This window comes from Myotis daubentonii, chromosome 18 (genome assembly GCF_963259705.1).
Source record: "Myotis daubentonii chromosome 18, mMyoDau2.1, whole genome shotgun sequence".
Lineage (NCBI taxonomy): Eukaryota > Metazoa > Chordata > Mammalia > Chiroptera > Vespertilionidae > Myotis > Myotis daubentonii.
The window spans coordinates 19,777,931-19,798,387 of NC_081857.1; the positions used below are offsets into that span (position 1 = coordinate 19,777,931).

The 20,457-nt window shown below is 36.8% G+C and overlaps 1 protein-coding gene across 3 annotated transcripts; it reads left to right on the forward strand.

Moving 5' to 3' along the window:
* Nucleotides 1-1,989: 1,989 nt before the first annotated feature.
* SHCBP1L (SHC binding and spindle associated 1 like) lies at nt 1,990-18,931 on the forward strand. Of its 3 annotated transcripts, none has more exons than XM_059673474.1 (10): nt 1,990-2,599; nt 4,349-4,498; nt 7,573-7,787; nt 8,810-8,896; nt 9,203-9,421; nt 12,623-12,728; nt 15,027-15,180; nt 16,289-16,539; nt 17,597-17,719; nt 18,590-18,931. In XM_059673474.1, exons 1-10 carry the CDS (start codon nt 2,165-2,167, stop codon nt 18,833-18,835), a joined length of 1,986 nt encoding a protein of 661 aa, XP_059529457.1. In that variant the 5' UTR covers nt 1,990-2,164; the 3' UTR covers nt 18,836-18,931. The 3 variants fall into 3 exon arrangements, with proteins under 3 accessions (XP_059529457.1, XP_059529459.1, XP_059529460.1); XM_059673476.1 differs by having other exon boundaries at nt 16,400-16,539; XM_059673477.1 differs by lacking the exon at nt 9,203-9,421.
* Nucleotides 18,932-20,457: the final 1,526 nt, after the last annotated feature.

A 20,457-nucleotide genomic window follows, 5' to 3' on the forward strand; every position in this document is an offset into this window, starting at 1 on the left:
ATAAAAATTATATCCCCAGCCGCCCTCCAAAACTCTTCCATCCCTACTCACCTCTCCCCATATTTTTATTATTTTCCTTAGCACTTACCACCATCTAATGTGCTATAAATTTTACTTTTTCAAATTGAGGTGTAATTCATATAGCATACAATTCACCCATTTACAGCATACGGTTCAATGGTTTTCAGTTTATTCTCAGAATTGTACAACCATCACTACAGTCAATTGTAGTACATTCTCATCACCCCAGAAAGACCTTCTGGGCCCATTAGTAGTCAGTCTCCATTTCCCCTCAAAACATTTTCCTAAGCAACCACTAATCTGCTTCCTGTATCTTTAGATTTGACAGTTTTGGACATTTCATGTAAATGAAATAACATGTTATGTGGGCTTCTGTGACTGATTTCATTCATTTGGCATGTTTTCAAGTTTCTTCCATGTTGTAGCATGTATCAGTACTTCATGGTCCTTACTAAACACAATAATCTATTGACTGTCTGCACCCTTCACTAGGATTATGAAGACAGGAATTTTGTCTTTTATTTTTATAACTTTGATATCTATGGATTGCCCAGCACATAGCAGGTTCCTAACAATTGTTTGCTTTGGGAGGCAGGGGATGGGAGGGGAGTTGTTTTTGAACTTTCCACTAGGACAAGTGGTATCTATTATTCTGAACCTAAAAATAAAAACCCCACCACGATTTATTTAAAAAAGAAACATTTTGGAGAAATGCTAGAGTAGTAGATTTTACTTTGGGTGAGTGAAATATATAGTTAGGTATCATTTTAAACAAAATCCAGAACTCCTGACAAGAGGAAAAGCCTTTAGAGTCAAAACATGATGAATGTTGTAATTATTCCCTGAACTCTTGTAACACAATAGTAATACTAATATTTTCCTAAAAATAAACTCCAAATTTAACACAGTGTCCTTCCAAATGAGCGGAGGAAGGCAGGTGTTTTCCCAAGGCTGTGGGAACTCTGGGCCCCAGGGCAAGGCTTCCCAGCTAGACAGTAAACAAAAGTTATTCCAATTGGCTCAATGTGGGAATAAAATAACAGAAATCAGTGGTCTCTGTTCTTCTCCAAAATATATTATCTTGAGCAGACTTTTATTGTGAAAGTGTTCATGGTTTGCACACATTAAATTACTCTTTAGCTGGAAATTTGCCTCCCGTTTCACAGTTACATAATATAATCTTTTTTTGTGTGTGAGAATTTTGAGCAGCACAACAGACACATGGAAATAGACTAAGCTATCCTTCTTGGCAGAAAGGGGCTGCCTTGTTTAAAATGTAAAGAAACATTTGTTTTGGGAACCATGTGAATCAGTTGGGGAAACTTTAGGTCGCTGGATTTGTCACTAGGGTTTCCTCGGGCAATAAGTAGAGGTCTCCATGTACTATCGCCTCCGAGTGTAAACATCCATTTTCTCTCAGGTGTGTGGAGTTGCAGGTGGCGCATGCATTTGTTAGGTCATGATGACCTGGAGGGTGACTCACAATCACCCAGAAAAGGTATGAAGACCCTAAGAAATCCTACCTTGGGGTGAGAATTCTGTCACGGGGTGATTCCAAGGAGAGAGAGGTGGGGGCACCGCTCAGGGCCGCGTTCCAGAACGCCCCATGCCTAAGCCCCGCCCCCACCACAACGCCCCTCCTACAGCCCCGCCCTCCAGCCCCTATAGAACGGTTCCCTCACGCCCCGCCTCCGCCACCACAACCCGCCCCTCATAAGCCCCGCCCACATCCCCGCCCCCCGACACCTATAGGACGGTCTCTTCACGCCCCGCCCCCGATCTTCGCCCTTCCACAAATCCCGCCCACATCCCCGCCCCCCGACACCTATAGGACGGCCTCCTCACGCCCCGCCCCCTATCTCCGCCCTTCCACAAATCCCGCCCACATCCCCGCCCTCCGACACCTATAGAACGGTCCCCTCAAGCCCCGCCCCGCCCACAGGCCCTGCCCCTCCACCCCCGCCCTAAACCCGACCCACAACATCCCCCTCCACTCCAACACCCCATCCCCAACTCACGCCACCGGGACCCCCTCGAGCCCCCGCGCTCGTTGCGGGCTCGGAGGGCGCAGCTCGCCCATTGGCCAGCGCGGCGCAGGCGGGAAAGGTGGCCAACGGCTCCAGCTGGCCCTCGGGGTGCAAGGATGGCGTCGGGGTCCAGGTCTCCGGTACCTGAGGACTTGGACCGAACCATGAGCCCCGGCGGGCGAGGCGAGGAGGTTGTCTCCACGCTCGGCCGGGACTTGGCGGCGGCGGAGACCCTGAAGAGCAGCGCGTCCCCGGTGCGATCGGTGGTGGCCTCCTCTCGCCCGGTGAAGGGGAAAGCGGGCCGGGAGGCGGCCCGGCGGCGGCTGCAGCTGCTGCCCGCGTCTCAGGCCGAGGACCCGGGAGAGGGGGCCGCGGAGGAGGAGGAAGAGCCCCTTCCGTCGGTGCCCGAGGAAGAGGAGGAGGAGGAGGCGGCGGCGGAGGAGAGGGCGGAGGCGCAGCCATTGCCGCCAGTGTGCGTGTCCCCCATGCGGGGCATGTGGCGGGAGGAGAAGGTGGCGCTCTTCTGCGACCAGGTGCTGCGGGGTTGTAAGGTGAGGCTGGGAAGAAATCCGGCCAGAGTCCAGCGCGGGACCTTGTAGGGGCTTAGCAGGGGAAGTCGGGTCCAGAGGGCACCAAGAAAACCTGCGTTTCCAAAAAGTCAAATGGACTCAGCATTTATAGGTTTATAAAACCTGCGTTTCCAAAAAGTCAAATGGACTCAGCATTTATAGGTTTATAAAACCTGCGTTTCCAAAAAGTCAAATGGACTCAGCATTTATAGGTTTATACCTTATTAGGGGTGCCCAGACCCTAACCTAAAGGAGCAGCTATTACATTTCCGGCAGACTGAAAATTCATCAGTTAAGGAGGCAGCTCCGGTAGTGTGTTTTCTTTTTTCCTAGAGCTTCTAAAAAATGAAGATAGACTTTATCAATGTGCAGGTATACATCTTAGTTGATTCATTTAATAGTTTGTGCACAAACATAAGGATGAGATTCCATTTGGTAGCCTTGGATTTTACACTACACTGCGATGCTAAGAATGTTTACAGCCTGAGAATGGTTCGCACACGTCAGTTGAGGGTGTGGAAAGATGTTTTGTATAGAACATAGATACGGTACCTGAGAATACTGAATAGAGCAAATATTGTATGTTTCTGCTTTTTAAGCAGAACTTATGTACCAAGATATTTATGGCAGTGATATTTGTCAAAATTAAAAATTAGAAACTGCCTTGGCCAGTGTGGCTCAGTTGGTTGGTGGTTGTCCCATCGAGACCGCCAATTCCATTCTGTCAGGGCACATGCCTGCATTTCTGGCTCAATCCCTAATTGAGGGTGTGCAAGAAGCAGCAGATCTATGTTTCTCTTTCTCTCCCTCTCCTTTTCTCTCTAAAATTATATATATATGCATACACACACACACACACACACACATTTATTTAATTAGAAACTAATTTCCAACTAGGGGGTCAATAAAGAACTTGTGTCTTCATATGTAATGGAAAACCATGCACATGTAAAAATTATGTTTTCAAGAACTATAAATAGGCTTATGCTATAATGTTAAGCAAAAAAAATCAGGAGAAAAAACACTGATTCATCTGTATGATGAATATATACATAGAAAAAAGACTGAAAGGAAATACACTAAAATATCAACAATGGTTATATTGTGGCTGCCAAGATTAGGGGTGATTTTTTCCCCCTTATATTTTCTGTATTTTTCAAATTTCTCTGTATCTTAACCATATTTTATAATTTGAAAAAAAAATTATTTTTAAAAACACCTGTAAAATTAGGACAGTATTAATGATCAACTTTAATACTGAGTGTTGGAGAAGGGTATGTCTCTTAAAGGCATTGAAAGATGTTTATATAAATTATTGTCATTAATTAAACATGGTCAAATGACTGAGTTTCATTTTAGCTTAGATTATCATCCTTGAAGTAGCTGAATTTAATTTTAAAAAAACCAAATGGTAAAGTATTTATTGAGTGTTTAATATACTCATTTGCTATACAGAATGGAGTGCTATTTTAAATTTTTATGTACTGAACATATTTTAAATAGTTGTCATTACATCATTAAAATTCAGAAAAAATAACTGTTTTTACATATGATAATTACTGTGTTTATATTTTCCATTAAATGTAGATTCAGTTCAAATCTATTATTTCCCAGGTTTTTCATTATTTAAGAGTATATTGAGTCCATTTTTAAAATAGAAATCAGTAAAAATATATATAAATCTTACCTATATATAATTTTACTTAAATATGTACTTTTTTCTTTTGCTAGGCAGAAGATGCTGATGAGGCTATGAGTAACTACCTATCAGAAAAATTAAAGTTGAAAGACAAATGGCTTGGAGTCTGGAAGACTAACCCTGAGTTATTCTTTCTGAAATATGAAGAAGCTTCTATCCCTTTTGTTGGTATACTAGTTGAGGTAAATAATTTTTACCTAATCTTTGTTCTTTTGAGTGAAATTATCAGTTCTTTTTAAGATCAAAATATGACCTTATTAACTTGGAGCTTTGAAATTTAAACAGAAGTTGGCAAAAGTTTACTTGTATTTTAAATTTCTAAGCAAATTAGTATAAAAAGAAGGTAAGAGGGAATGTTAGCACCATTACCTTATAGAAAGTTATCATTAAGTATAACCTAATTTACAATACTAGATAGTATTTAGCCTAGTTTTAACAGCTCAAATAATGTAAAAATAATAAAAACCCATTTCTTAAAAATTAGTAATTTAGGCTTTCACAAATTTGGGGCTTTCCCCATCATTTCCCTTCTTTATTTATCTCAAATATGATAGGTAGATAGACAGATAGATAGATAGATAAGAAAAAACAAATGGGTCAGAAAACTACTGTTATAATTTGAAATTTTTTCTTATGAAAGTACCTTTTAATATAATATATCAACTTTCAAGCCTTCATCTGATAATATTTTGCTTTTCTATGCCTATAGGTTAAATATTGTGGCATATTTGATGTCATATATTTGATTCCCTTAAAGATCAATATCCCTGTATGTAAATTAACATTTACAATCACAAATGGTACTCCTGCCTCAGATTAGACATTTCAAATCTGTAGTTTTAATCATGAAAAAAACTTGTGTTTGCAACTCATAGCATTGCATACTACCTGAAAACAATTGTGTGTTCTATGGAAAAGTAAGTTACTGGTGTTTTTACAGATAAAGAACACCATATTTTCAAACAGAGACTACCCTTGCCAAGTTGTATCAAGGCAGACTAACCACACCACCAGAGTGCTGTGCGAAACTTCCCCTCCCCGCCCCCTCCGCAGTGTCAGTGTAGACTACATGGGGAACCTGGACTGCCACCTTGCCAGTAAGGAGAGACTCCTGTCATCCCTGCAAGGTGGTGTCAGAAAAGGTCTAGTGGAGAATCAGGACTTTCTCCCCACTCCTCCCAGTGCTGTCGGGGGAGGCATGGGGGGAGCAGTAACGAGGTGCTCTTCCCTCTTCCAGCCTGAGTGCTGGTATCAGTGGAGGCCTGATGGGGAACCTGAACTCCCACCTCTGAACAGCAGTAACAAAGAACACCCCCCTCCCCACCCCAACTGAAGAATCTGGACTTCCATCCCCACTAGGCAGTACCCAGGTGGCAACCCCCTTTTTGTGCCAGGTTGATGTCAGAAGAGGACTGATGAAAGATTTAAATAAGATCAAGAATCTACTAGCATAGTACCCAAAACGTCCAGGTTTCAATAGAAAATCATGTGTCATCACTTGTAAGAACCAGGGAGATCTTAACTAGGATAAACAACAAGCACCAACACCCAGATGATGCAGATGTTAGTTAGAATTTTCTGACAAGGATTTAAAGTAGCCATCAAAGTAGGCTTCAGTGAGTGATTCTGAATGCACATGAAACAAATGAAATACCAATCTCAGCAAAGAAACAAAGTCTCTGCAAACAAATGAAAGATACCCTGACTCTGCTTCTCGAATACAGGCAGTAAGGCATATCCCTCCAGGCAGGAAAACCACAAGATTTTTCTATGAATCAGCTCAAAAGTAAAGATACGGATATATGGAGTTCCCATGGAAAGAAGCCTGGGTAGAACCTAAGAGTAGGAAAAAGATATTTTCAATTATGTGAGATCTCTCAAAAGTTATGTCCAATGTACCCCTCAGGAAGTTAATGGATGTTCAGTCAAGGAAGTAATCAAGAAATATGAAGACATCTGATCCAAAATACAGAGAGGTCAACATAAGAGAGAAGCAAAGGGAATTCCCAGGATGATGGCGAAGAGGTAACAGCTATGCATGTAGCAGGTCTGAGAGCCAGTTCCGATTGGAACTGGTCAAAGAACTCTGGGAAAGAGTGCTTCAAGAAAATGAAACTGGTATTTCATTTGACACACAACCTGTTGTTATTTTGAACATATTGAAAGGAGATATATACAACTCAGGGAATTTGGGGTTAAATTAATGAAAGGCTCACAGAAAACAGCAAAAAAAAAAAACCACAAAAAACTATTATTGACTCCTGAGAAACCAAGTTTGCTCAGGAAAGGAAAATGAATCAGTTTACACTGTATAGTTCACCTGTGAATGGCATTTTCAAACTTAAGGTAAATACTGAGTACTAAGCTTTAACAACATTGATAGATGGAGGACCAGGAGAGTGTGGGTATATGTGACGGGGGTGGGGGAAAATGAATGAGACTAATAAGCCCAGTCAGCATGACTCAGTGGTTAAGTGTCAACCTATGAACCAGGAGGTTACGGTTCGATTTCTAGTCAGGACACATGCTTGGGTTACAGGCTTGATTCCCAGGGGGTGTGCAGGAAGCAGCAGATCAATGATTCTCTCTCATCATTGATGTTTCTTTCTCTCCCTCTTCCTTTTCTGAAATCAATAAAAATATGTTAAAAAAAAGATGACTAAATTCTTTTAGAGTCAGGGGTCAATATATAAAAACTGAAACAAAACAAAATGTAAGTGGCAATATAAGGATATTTTTTTAAAAAGAGGTAAATGTTTAAGTAATCAGCTAAAAGAATTACAAGTGTTTGTCTCTAAGGAATAAGAATTAGAGCAGTAGTTCTCAACCTTCCTAATGCCTTTAATACAGTTCTTCATGTTGTGGTGACCCCCCCAACCATAAAATTATTTTGTTGATACTTCATAACTGTAATTTTGCTACTGTTATGAATTGTAATGTAAATATCTGATATGCAGGATGTATTTTCATTGTTACAAACTGAACATAATTAAAGCATAGTGATTAATCACAAAAACAATATGTAATTATATATGTGTTTTCCGATGGTCTTAGGCAACCCCTGTGAAAGGGTCGTTCGACCCCTAAAGGGTCGCGACCCACAGGTTGAGAACCGCTAAATTAGAGGGTGATGGGAGATTATAAAGAAATTGTATTTTTAATAACAAACCTAGTACAGCCATTTGATTCTAAAATATATGCATGTATAATACTGATTTAAGAAATAAAAACTAAAATTTTAAAATATTTATTTTAGGCAACTTGTACACCACGCCAGAGCTCATCATCTTGTTTCAGAGTGACTGTTTCTGTTGCTGAGCCTTTTTCTTCAAATATTGCAAATATTCCAAGGAATTTGGTTAATGAGGTTTTAGAAGAACTAGAGCATAGTGTGCCTCTCTTGGAAGTGTACCCTGTGGAAGGACAAGATTCTGAAATACATGATATTGCTTTGGCCTTGGAAGTTGTAAGGTATTAGAGTTTTTTACTTCTTAAAGTTAAAATGATCATATCCAGCATTTTAGTTTAACATGTAAATTTTGTTCATACAAGCACTTTGTGAATATTTATTGATTTAATTTTACTTAATTCAATTTATCTATTTTTAATGAACATATTTGTAACTCTTAGTTAAAACATTCTCTTTTGAAGTATTATATACGGACAATAAACGTTTGCTATTTTCAACTTTGCATTTTACAAAAATTGAATTAAAGAATTCTGGCAAATAAGTAATAATTTTTGTTCATATTTAAACATCTTAAATACATCAGATTTCATTTTTTCACATTTAAGGGCATTACAAATACTTGATGTCATTCCCATTATGATTGCTTCTTTCAAGTCTGCTACAATTTGAGAGAAGCATTCCATAAACTTACTATAGATGGGGGCATGTTTCTGTTTTTCTAATGCTTTCCTGCTTTCAATATACAAATCTGATGATATCTTAAGTGTTACTTTTTTTTGGTGAATAAAATAACCCAAATCTATGAAATCTGAAACCTGAAATTTATAATTCCATTTCAAGCAACATTATCTTATCTGTAGTAACCTAAAATAGAATCCAGATAATCAAATTTTTAAAGTTTACCTTTAATAGTAGTTCATTGAAAGGTCATTTAAAAATATTTTTCTGCCCTGGCAGTGTGGCTCACTTGGTTGGAGCATCCTCCTGTGTACTTAAGGGTGTCAGGTTCAATTCCCTATCAGGGCACATGCCTAATACACCAATTGATGTATGTTTCTCTCTCTCTCTCTCTCTCTCTCTCTCTCTCTCTTCCCTCTACCCCCTTCCTATCTCTCTCTCCCCGTTCCTCTCTCCCCCTCCCCTTCCTTTCTCTAAAATCAATAAAAAGCATGTCCTTGAATGAGGAAAAATATATTTTTTTCTTAACAGATAAAATTCATGTAAAGAATTTTTATATCAGAATGCCTTAATTCTAAATGTGGTACTCACTGTTTTTGATCACTTTCATCTTGATTTATCTTAGGTTTTTTTATGACTTTCTCTGGAGAGACTGGGATGATGAAGAACGTTGTGACGATTATACTGCCTTGATTGAAGAAAGAATTAATTTGTAAGTATACTTGTTCAGGCCCTAGGCGGCTTGGCTCAGTGGATAGAACATTGGCCTTCGGACTGAAGGGTCCAGAGTTCTCTTCTGGTCAAGGGCACATGCCTGGGTTGTGGGCTCAATCCCCAGTAGGGGGCGAGCAGGAGGCAGCTGATCAATGATTCTCTCTCATCATTGATGTTTGTATATCTCTCTCCCTCTCCCTTTCTCTCTGAAATCAATAAAAATATATTATAAAAAATATCTAAAAAACAACTTGTCCAGCACATTATATAAGATAAGCATTGTAATTATACTGATGCTTTTCAGGTGGTGTGATATACAAGATGGAACAATACCTGGTCCTATCGCACAACGTTTCAAAAAAACTTTGGAGAAATATAAAAACAAGCGTGTCGAGCTCATTGAGTATCAGAACAATATTAAAGAGGATCCCTCTGCAGCAGAGGCTGTTGAATGCTGGAAAAAATACTACGAGATAGTAATGCTCTGTGAATTATTGAAAATGTGGGAAGATTTACGCCTCCGGTAATACTTTGCTCTATTTTATTTTATTCTATTTTAATGTTTTTTATTTGAGAGAGAGGAAGGGAGAGGGAAAGAGAGCCATCGGTGATGACAGAATCACTCTGTCATCCTGTACACTCCCTATTGGGGAGAGCGAGCCCGAAACGTGGGCATGTGCCTGACCAGGAATCGAACCCTGATCTCCTGGTTCATAGGTTGATATTCAACCACTGAGCCACACTGGCCAGGCAGTTTGCTGTATTTTAAATGGAAACAATTTGGCTGCCTCATAATTTCTGCTTTTCTAACCAACGTAAGTTGATAAGTTGTTTTTGATGATAAATAAAACAATGCAGATTTAACCAGCGCCATTCTCCTCTAGAATACTTCCAAATGTGTTTAAATATTTTTACATTGTTATGCAGCAAAATATATATTTTTATCTTTTCTGTCTTTGTTTTTAAAAGAGGGGAAACAGGAATTCTTGCTCATAGTCTCCAAATTCATAGAAAATCTTGAATGGAGTCAAAGAACTTCTATTTCATACAAAATTGTTAAACCCCTTTTTTGTGTTCTACCTTTACTCATTCTTTGCCTTAGGAATTCTGAGCAACATTTTACTTATCTAACTGTGAACTGTGAGCCTAAATCTTTCCTTTTGTATTTTCTCTCAAATTTGACCTGTTTTATAATCACTAAGAATCCCATCCCAGTGTTTATTTTTGATGTTTCCTTGTTATTAGGATTCCTGTGTAAAAAAACCTTGGGGTTACTTTGGGGAAGCAATATGGATATGATTTTTGAAATCCACTTATCTAGAAAAGCAGCTTTAACAAAAGTTGAATTTGAATACAAGTTATCATCACTAGACTTTAGATTCCAAGGCCATAGGGCAACACAGAGTTCTCTCATCTGAAAAATTATATAATCACATAGAATCTAATTCTCTGAGTGGTGGAATGAGTTAATTGATCAAATCCTTCCATAGATAATTATAAAATCAGGACAAAATTTATTAAAGGCATTCAACTATTTTAAGGCACTATGAAATGACCAAAAGCAGGCAGCAACCAGAAAAGTTTATCCTTGAAATGGATTTATCCTTGGAATGGGTAAAAAATTGAAATTTGTGGCTTTTTGGTCTGAGGGTAATCACCAATTCTCATAGCTCTGGCAGCAAAAAGTGCACTGTGTTTGAAAATGACAAAGGACAGAGTTTGAAGGCTAGCAGAGCACCTGGAAACTCAGGTGGGGTACCCAGAAAATAAAAGAGGTGCCAAAGGGGATCCACAAATCGAGCATAAACTCTGCCATTTCAAATTCTTGGTTGACCTCTAAACTATGCTAGCATTGGTGAGGCAGAGAAATGCTAAAAAAAGGAAACTGGAAATTGAGAAAACTAAGCAGAGATGCCAGTTGCTGTATACCTCAAAGGAAAAAGTTTGCATTCTGGGACCAGGCAAGTTAAAACTGCCTCATACATAGAATACAAGACTAACAATCCTCAGAAAAACAACACAATCCAGAGTTACTGAAATATATTATCCCAAATCTCTAGTTCAATCAAAAATTAATAGACATGCAATGGAACCAGAATGTTAACTCATACTCGGGGGGGGGGGGGGAGGGGGAGACAGTTAATAGAAACTGATTTTGAGGGGACCCAGATGTTGGATTTATCAAAGACTTCAAAGCAGCTATTATAAATACATTTAAAGAATTAAAGGGAAACATGATTACAGAATGAGAGGAAAATATGGTGTTAATAAGTACATGGAAAATCTCAACAGAGATGGAAACTATATAAGAGAACCAAGGATCTCCAGATTCAGCTTGGACATGTTACCATGCTCATAACAAGAAAAAGGATTTCACACAATTAACTCAAAATGATCCATAGGCCTACACATAAAACAATACTATAAAGACTTTCATAATAAAACACAGGCAGAAACCCAGATGACCTTGGGTTTGGCAATGTTTTTAGATACAACACTGAGTATGACAGGAATGTTCTATATCTTGATTATTGATTGAGTTAAATGTGTGTAATCACCTATGAAACCGCATGAAATGATTCATTTAAAATGAGTGTTGTGTAATTATACCCTAATTCAATTTAAAATCACTGATATATACATTTGTTACAACTAGGATTGTATGACATATATCCTGAGTGTAGGATGCTTTACTCCTTGAGCAACTAGTAATCGGGTATATGGTGCAAAAATGTATGAGTAGTTCCCTTTCTCAATATCTAAACCACTTGCTTAAGTATTTATAAAAATGCTGAGTGTTTGATTTTGAGATCTTAAATGAAACTTTTGCTTTAGAGTATATTGCTAATATGTTGGAATTCAAATTTTAATAACTTGCATGGCAACTTCTTAAAACCAGTTTCCTGAAAATTTTTCACAAAAATATTTGATCATTTTAATAAACCTGAAAGATACTGGTACTAAAGCTGCATCCCATTTAGCATCAAGCAATAAAGTGCTACAGAAAACCCAAACGTTTTCACCTAATGAGATTAATGGCAAATCAACATCTATTGGAAAAGGAGTGTCCCTTTGGCTGACAGGAATGATAAAAGTTACATTCAAAAATTTTTTTTCTTTCTTTTGATAACACTTAAATGAAATGAAGAGATAGAACACAGGAACTGTAAAGAAAAGGAGTAAGAAGAGAAAGAACAAAAGTAATGAGAAGTGCTGAGTAGGAAACAATATAAAAACAACTAAGAGAAAAGCTAAAATTGTTCTTCTGGGAGGCCAACAGCCAACTATTTCTATGGAGACCCTAGCCTCTGAAACAAAACAGTCTGTTAATTGAACATTATATCTGAAATTAGACACATCTTAAAACATTCTTATGCCTCAGTATTACAGGCATAACCCATCTCTGCTCTGTGCAGTGGATTATGACAGTACAATCAGGAAAAGTGTCTACTGTATTGAGAAATTGAGGGGAGTGAGGTATTAACTATAGAGGGTTGCATGCAGGTTTCAAGTACAAACCATTAAAATGAAAAGATTTTAGAGTTCAAGGGTTTAAACAGTTATATAATGAATATTTTATTCTCAAGTTGCTCATTGCTCTTGAGCTTAAAATTTGTGAAACCTTTTTCTCAAAGATGCTTAGTGCCAAGTTTTTATTTTCTAAGCAAGTGTAGGTTGAATCTTTTTTCATTGTTAATTTAATCATACATGTTTTTAACTCTAGAGTCCATGGACCTTTTTTTCCAAGAATTCTGAGGCGTAGGAAAGGAAAAAGAGATTTTGGAAAGACTATAACACATATTGTAGCAAAAGTGATGACTACTGACATGGTAAGAAATACACTTCATTCTTACTTGTTCTTAAATTTAAGTTTAGCTGTGTATAATCAGAAAAGCAGCACTTTGAAGGTAGGGTTCTTGCCTGGCTCAGAAATGCCATATTTCCCCCATTTCATCCAGCTTAGTGATTGGCATATAGTAAGTACTAAATGAATCAATGTCAACAATTATTTGCTGAGTACTAACCTTTGTTGTCAGGCACTATGCTAGTAGAATAGAAAGGATGGGAAATAAATATGAGAAAGCCTGCATGTGAGGAAGATACAATGTTGAACCAGACCCACACATCACACATTGTACAAGTTTGAATATGGTGGAGATATGAATAAGTAGGCAATTACAACAAAGAATGATACATGCTATGATACGGGTATGTACAGGATGCATATAGAATGAGCACATAAGCCTGAATTAGCAAGACTGGCAGTGCTGGCTGGGAGAAATAACTCAGTTGAAACCTAAAGGAAGACTATAAATTTAAGCAGCCCAAGAGGGGAAAATGTTCTAAGTCTAAAAGTAAATATTTCCATCTCAACCTCTCAGTAGCATTTCACAGTTCTCTCCTGGAAATATTTTTTTGTTGTCTTGTTACTATACTCCCCTGGTTCTCATTCTTTCTAGATGCTTCCCCCTCCTCCTCCTATCCATTAAATGCTTGGTACTTTTGCTGCACGATATTATCCCTAATTGATCTCTATCTGATCAGTTAATATATACTGATAACTAAAAGTGTCCACTGCCCATTGCTCATCACCACTCTATCTCAAAAGTACTTCAACTCAACTGTCCACAATTAAATACATGACCTCCTTCACTGACTTGTTAATATTCTAGAGTTCCCTGTTCCAGTAGATGGTTCCACCACCTACCCAGTTGCTAGTTATAATTTTCTGAGAGTTATCCTATCCCTCTTCACCTCCATGTGTCCATTTTGGTGTATATAACATTCTTTCAGAGTCGCTGCACATCCTTCAACCCTCAACATAAACATGTCCACCTTTCGCATCCTTCCAGGATACATTAGACAGCTGTGTACTTTCACAGCACCCTGCCCTTCCCCTTATCACGACTGTGTTTAATACTTGTTGGTATCTATTGAGTGTCTGTCTCTTATTAGAATATGAGCTTCTTGAGAGCAAATGGTATATATTTACCATACATCCCCCACCTCACATCATGCTTGGTACATGGTGCTCAACTGTTTTGGTTAAATAAATGAGTGCATGTCTGACAGAGTATGGTGTGTATGAGAAAAAGTGAAGTCATTAGGTAAAAATAAGGCCATAGCCTTGGCCAGTGTGCTCAGTGGTTAGAGCATTGGCCTGCACACCGAAGGATTATGAGATATATTCCTAAAGGGCATGTACCTGGGTTGCAGGCTCAACCCCAGGCCCTGGTCTGGACATGTGTGGGAGGCAACCAGTCAATGTGACTCTCACATTGATGTTTCTTTCTCTTTCTCTTTCTCTCTAGCCCCTGCCTCCCTTTCACTCTTTCTAAAAACCAATGGGAAAAAAAATTGCAGATTAACCAAAAATTTCAATTTTAAATTAAAAAAATGAGGCCGTCATGGTGAGTCCTAACCTACTCCTATAAGAAGATATATGAATGATACTGTCATTTCTATTGGGAAAAGAATAGGTATTTTCTGAGTATATTTCCAGCTTCCAAATTTTATTTTAAATGTCCTCACTCTAAAAGGTGCTAATAATGAATCCCTCTACCCTTTTCTACCCCAAGTAAAAATTCCTAGTACTTTTTTTATTTCTACAATCTTTTATATTTAAGACTTTGTGGGTTTATCAAAATTGTAGGGTCAGTTCGAGTTAGAAAACAAAGAAGTATATTGGAAAGGTATCCGGTGTCATAAAGACCTGGATCTAAAGCTTAGATTTACTTCTTACTAACTCTACCAGTATGTCCTTGGGCAAACCATTTAATCTCACTGAGTTTCCACTTCCTGCACTTTTTAAAGGCATAATAGTACACCTCAAAGAACTATTGTGAAGTTTAGGAGGTAACAGGTAAAATTCAAAATATGACTTATAATACACATTATTTAGTAGCTGTAAAATTATTAGTGATCATAAAGAAAATCTAACTATCACTCTTTTAAATGATGGACTAACACTTTGAGCATTTAACAAACATAAATACATATAATAATTTAATGTATTTCCTATACAAGGAAAGTCTTGGGAAAAGCACGTTACCAGTAAGTTAACTGATTAAAATGACCTCTCTCAATTTAACCTGTTGTTGAAGGTGTGCTGCTTTATTTATTTTCAGGTAAAGGACTTATCTTCAGACACATTTCTCCAACAGCATGATGATTTGGATTTGGCTTTGGATAGTTGTTATAGTGGAGATACAGTAGTTATTTTCCCAGGAGAATATCAAGCTGTCAATCTTGCTTTATTGACTGATGACATCATTATAAAGGGTTAGCAGGGCATCCTTTGCATTTTTATAGCAATGTGTACTAGGCAAATTGTATATTATAAGCATGGTTAATGAAATTCTTAGGAATTAGAACACAGGTTTATTTTTCACAAAAATCCCTTATGTGCCTTTTTACAATTAAGATTTTTCTCACCTGTCATGTGTATATTGCCTGTACAGGTGACCTTGTCTGGATATACTGTACCAGAGCAAATCAATGAAGACTGCTTCTTCCCATTCTAATGAAAACCTATTGACAGTATATTCTATTAGGACCATCTATATTTTTACTAAACTTTATTTTCATCTATCTCCACTGCACTTAATGTCACTTTTGTGGGAAAGTCCAAATATAAGGCTATATTAAAGTATATTCAGCATTTTCTTTAAAAAGTTAATTCACATGCAAACTTACTAAAATAGTAGAAAAGCAGAGCTTTTTCTTAAGGGTCTGAATATATTTAGTAACTATTCTGCCCTTTTATATTGAAGCATGCATATTCCCACTGTCTGGCCAAAAGAAAAGAACAGGTGACTTAAAAGTTGCCTATCTACATAAAATTTTCACTAGATTTTGATGATTGTAATCAGTAGTATTTTGCTGAAAAGTACTACTGGATAATAATGATCATATTTGTAATTTTTAAAAAATTTGTAGCCTTCTTGAAGATCCAACCCTTATTTTTGGATTGATGTTAAATTTAAATTGCTTTGACTACCCCAGAGCAAAATTATAGATATGATTAATCTTATAACCTAATTCAAGAGTCTCTGCCAGTCCTTTTTAATATAATTTATTGTGGTTTTAAAAATAGGTTATGGTAAGATACATTTTGAGGCTTAGACATTTGTAGATGATTACTGATTATATAATTTAGGGAAATATGTAGTGGAATGAGTATGTTAAAGAAATACCATAGGTAGATTTAGATTGATTTTAAACCCAGATTACATTATAGGTAAGTATCTAATTATTTAATAACTGAATTACATATATTATTAAAAATGTGAAAAACTTAGTAATAGCAAGTAGCAAGTATTATTGAATAACAAAGGGCTTTTGACTTTGGTACTACTAATTTAATTATGTCTTTGTTCCAATGATTCAGGAGTTGGAAAGAGAGAGGAAATTATGATTACTTCTGAACCTTCCCATGACAGTTTTGTGGTGTCCAAAGCTGCTAATGTGAAACTAATGCACCTGTCTTTGATACAACAAGGGACAGTGGATGGCATTGTGGTGGTGGAGGCTGGTCACATGACTCTGGAGAACTGTGTATTAAAATGTGAAGGAACAGGAGTGTGTGTTCTTACAGGGGCTTCTTTGACAATTAAGGACAGTGAAATAATCGGTGCCCAGGTATTTCATTTTAAAACTGTTGCTTTCTATACTATAGCTGTAACTTTGAATGATCTTAGTATGCAAAGAAAGGGTAACAGTTACTTCATCTTTGAATTAGTAAGCTTAGAAGCTGATGAAATAAAATGAAGACCAGTACAAGGGTGTCATAGTATACTTAAAAGTGAACTGCCTAAGTCCAAAGTAAGGAATTATTACTTTGTGTTAAGTGTGATTTCTTTTTAAAATGTAGAAATCAGTGGCTATAAAATAGATTATGAATCAGTTATCTGATAGTTTATTTTAAAAAAACAATACTCATAAACTATCAGACATTGCTGTAAGGTATGTAGTTAGTTGTAACAGCTTGAGTCCAAGTAACAGAAAATTTAACAAGAAACAAGATTAAAGGAAGCAGAAATCTAAGAGGACTTTTCCATTAAAATGAGTAACAGACTTTAGTAGCATTTTGAGGGATTTAGTAGAGTATATGTAAGTAAATTTTTACAACTGAAAAGAATTGCTTAAAGACTCCCTTTTAGAGACTTCATTTGAGTCGGAGAGCAACATAATAGACTGTATGACTTCAACCAACCTTTTTTCTAGGCCTAAGATTTTCTTAGCACAGATAACAGTTTCCCCCATTTTAAAAACATCTACAGCCCTAACTGGTTTGGCTCAGTGGATAGAGTGTTGGTGTAAGGACTGAAGGGTCCCGGGTTCGATTCTGGTCAAGGGCATGTACCTTGTTTGCGGGCACATCCCCAGTGGGGGATGTGCAGGAGGCAGCTGATCGATATTTCTCTCTCACTGATGTTTCTAACTATCCCTCTCCTTTCCTCTCTGTAAAAAAAAAATCAATAATATGAAAATACAACAACAAAAAAACTATGGAACATTCACAAATATACTGTTTAAAAAAAACCATCTACACAATAAATTGTTGCTTGCACTATTGTGTATTTTCATGTAACTTAGTATGTTAAATTGCTAATATGGGATTACAATTTTGAAATCTAAAGGAAATTTTGGAGAGAAATGTGTTTTACTGACTGTTGTATTTGCTTTGCATTAACAGGGTGCTGGTGTTGAACTGTATCCTGGCAGCACAGCCACTTTAGAAAGGAATGAAATTCATCACTGTAATAACTTCAGAACCAATGACAGTTCAAAAAGCATCTTAGGTGGTGTTAATATGAAGGTATTCTTATATTCCTTAATATAGAATTGTTCTGAGAATAATTAGAAAGCTACTAAAATATTACTTTTAGGCTTAAAATTTAGTCTAAACGTTATTACTGATTTGGAAAATAATAATATAAATAATTAAGATATGGCTTAAGTGATGGCTGGTAGGAAACAATTTTAGTCTTATAATTTAATAATTTCAACTTGAATATTAGCAAATAACTTCAAATATGAGAAAGTTTGCTCTTATAAAAATGTTTTCAATTTTTCAGTGAGCAGATGCACAATACATTTAGGAAAGTAAAGCAAGTTAAGAGACTAATAAATATATTAAGAAATATTTTATATTACTTTCAAACTTTGTAAAATAATTTAAATCAAGTAAAACATTAATGGCAATAGTTTATAATAGTGAAATGCCTTCCCATTCCTTTCTATTTCTATAAATTCTACCTTTCTAGATACCTCTCTAGACTTGTGTAGCTAATGAAGTTTTTCCATAGAAATCTAGTTTACATATTAATTGAAATTTTCATGTTTATCATTTTCATTATTTTTGAAATTATTTTCCTATTTATATTAAAAGCAAGCTTCATGGTATTGCTGTAACCCCATCTAGAATCATTTATCTCTACCAATAACTGATAAAGAAATAAGTAAAAAACCTCATTTAATGTTTCCTCAGTAAACATTTTTGTAGTTAACATTCCATTAACCCAGTGTGAGGAAAATAACTTGTTCAAAACTGAGATTCTGTTGTCTAAAAGAAATGTGTACTCGCAAGAATAAGTTCTAGAGTTTATGAACAAGTTTATGACATGTTCATTAGTTCATATTTTTATAGACATTATTGAAAAACTAATTTCTTTGAATACTTTCACAGGTTCTTCCTGCACCCAAATTGAAGATGACTAATAATCATATTTACAACAATGGCTATGGAATAAGCATTCTTCCACCAACAGAACAGTTTTTTATTGTAGCAGAAACTTGCAACAAAGGGGCTGCTTCAGGAGACAAAAAAGACGAAAATAGGCTCTCCAAAGTAATGCAAAATATGAATCTGGAAATGAATGATAATAAAATAGAAGCAAACTTAAAGGGGGATATCAGAATAGCCACAAATTAAAGCACTGGGTTTATGTTCAAGTTTTATATTTCAGAGAGTTTAATAAATTTCATCTCCCACAGAAATGGTAGTTCTAATTAAATTCAACTTAATTAAAAACATTTAAACATGTTAATGTCTTCATTGAAGGATTCATTGTAAGATTTTTTTAGCCCGGCTGGTGTGGTACATGGGTTGAGCACTGACCTATGAACCAGGAGGTTACAGTTCAATTCCCAGTCAGGGCATATGCCAGGGTTGTGGGCAAGCCCCGGTATGGGCAGAAGGCAGCTGATTGATGATTCTCTCTCATCCCTCCCTCTCTGAAATCAATTTAAAAAATATATGTAAGTAAAAGAATTTTTAAAATAAGTTTTGAAATATAACTCACAAATCATAAAATTCATCCTTTTGGGTATACAATTCAGTGGTACATAGTATATTCTTAGTACCAGGTATATGGTACCACCATCATTGCTAATTCCAAAAGCAAATGTGGTTTTAAATGTTGCTTTTAATACCCTTAGTCCAATAATCAGCATTTTGTGTTCTATGTGGAGAGTATTACGTTAATTTTAGTTAATTCCTGATGCGTTCCCATTTATGTGTTAGTAACTGGAATAAAATTAAGATAGCCCCATAGATCAGGTTCAACTGCAGGAAACAAATTCAAAATAAGAGAGATAAACACTATAATGATGTATTTCTCCCTCATAGTAAGTCCAGAGGTACAGGCTACTTAGCGTAGGGCTGTAGGTGTTTCATGCTATAAATTCAAGTTTCTTCTATTGTTTTACCATCATATGGTGTTTCCATTCAAAATCAAATGGTCCAACATAGCAATGGTTGCTCAAGCCATTATGCCGAAGTTCCAGCTAAGTAGAAGGGACAGTGCCTAATAAAGCTGCATACATTGTTCCAACTGGATTCTTCGCTGAATCTAATATGGCTATACCTAACTGCAAATGAAGGCAAGAAATCTTTGTGTTCTCTAAAAGAAGGGGTTTATTTCTAAGTATTTTATACAAAGCAAAACATACTGACTTAGGATATAAAAGGAAATAAGCACTCAGGCTCAAATACTTAAGTTTCCTCAATTTGCTTTTCACTGTGTTATCTGTAACCTCCTAGCAAGTGACTGTGTTGCCACAGAGACTCTCTTGAGGCTGCGTTGAATAAAGCAGCTTTTCTTCAATGCTTTGTTGAATAGTCTTTTGCCATATAATTCCAGGGATTGCCCATGGAGCCTAAACAATCTTTCAATAATGAATGCTGAGAGTGGGGATTTCCCTTTCCAGGCCTCTTCCTCCACCTCTGTTTTTGGCTTTAGGAAGAGTAGGTCATAGACAAAGACAGGATCTTTTGTGAGCAGAAAACAATAGCCTTGTGTGAGCAAACTTGTCACTCATTGGTCATCTGCCTCCTTCCTGTTGGCTGCCAACTAGTCTTTTCCCAGTCCCACTTAGAAAGTTTTTTCCTATTCTCACATTCCTAAAGCATGCACAAAGCCTAAGATTTTCTCTGAATTTGATCTTTCATAAATATTTTTATCTCCCTCCTTGACCTTCCTACCCTTTTCCCCTCCATTGTAACAAATTACCACAAATTTAAATGGTCAAGCAACACTCATCTTACAGTTCTGT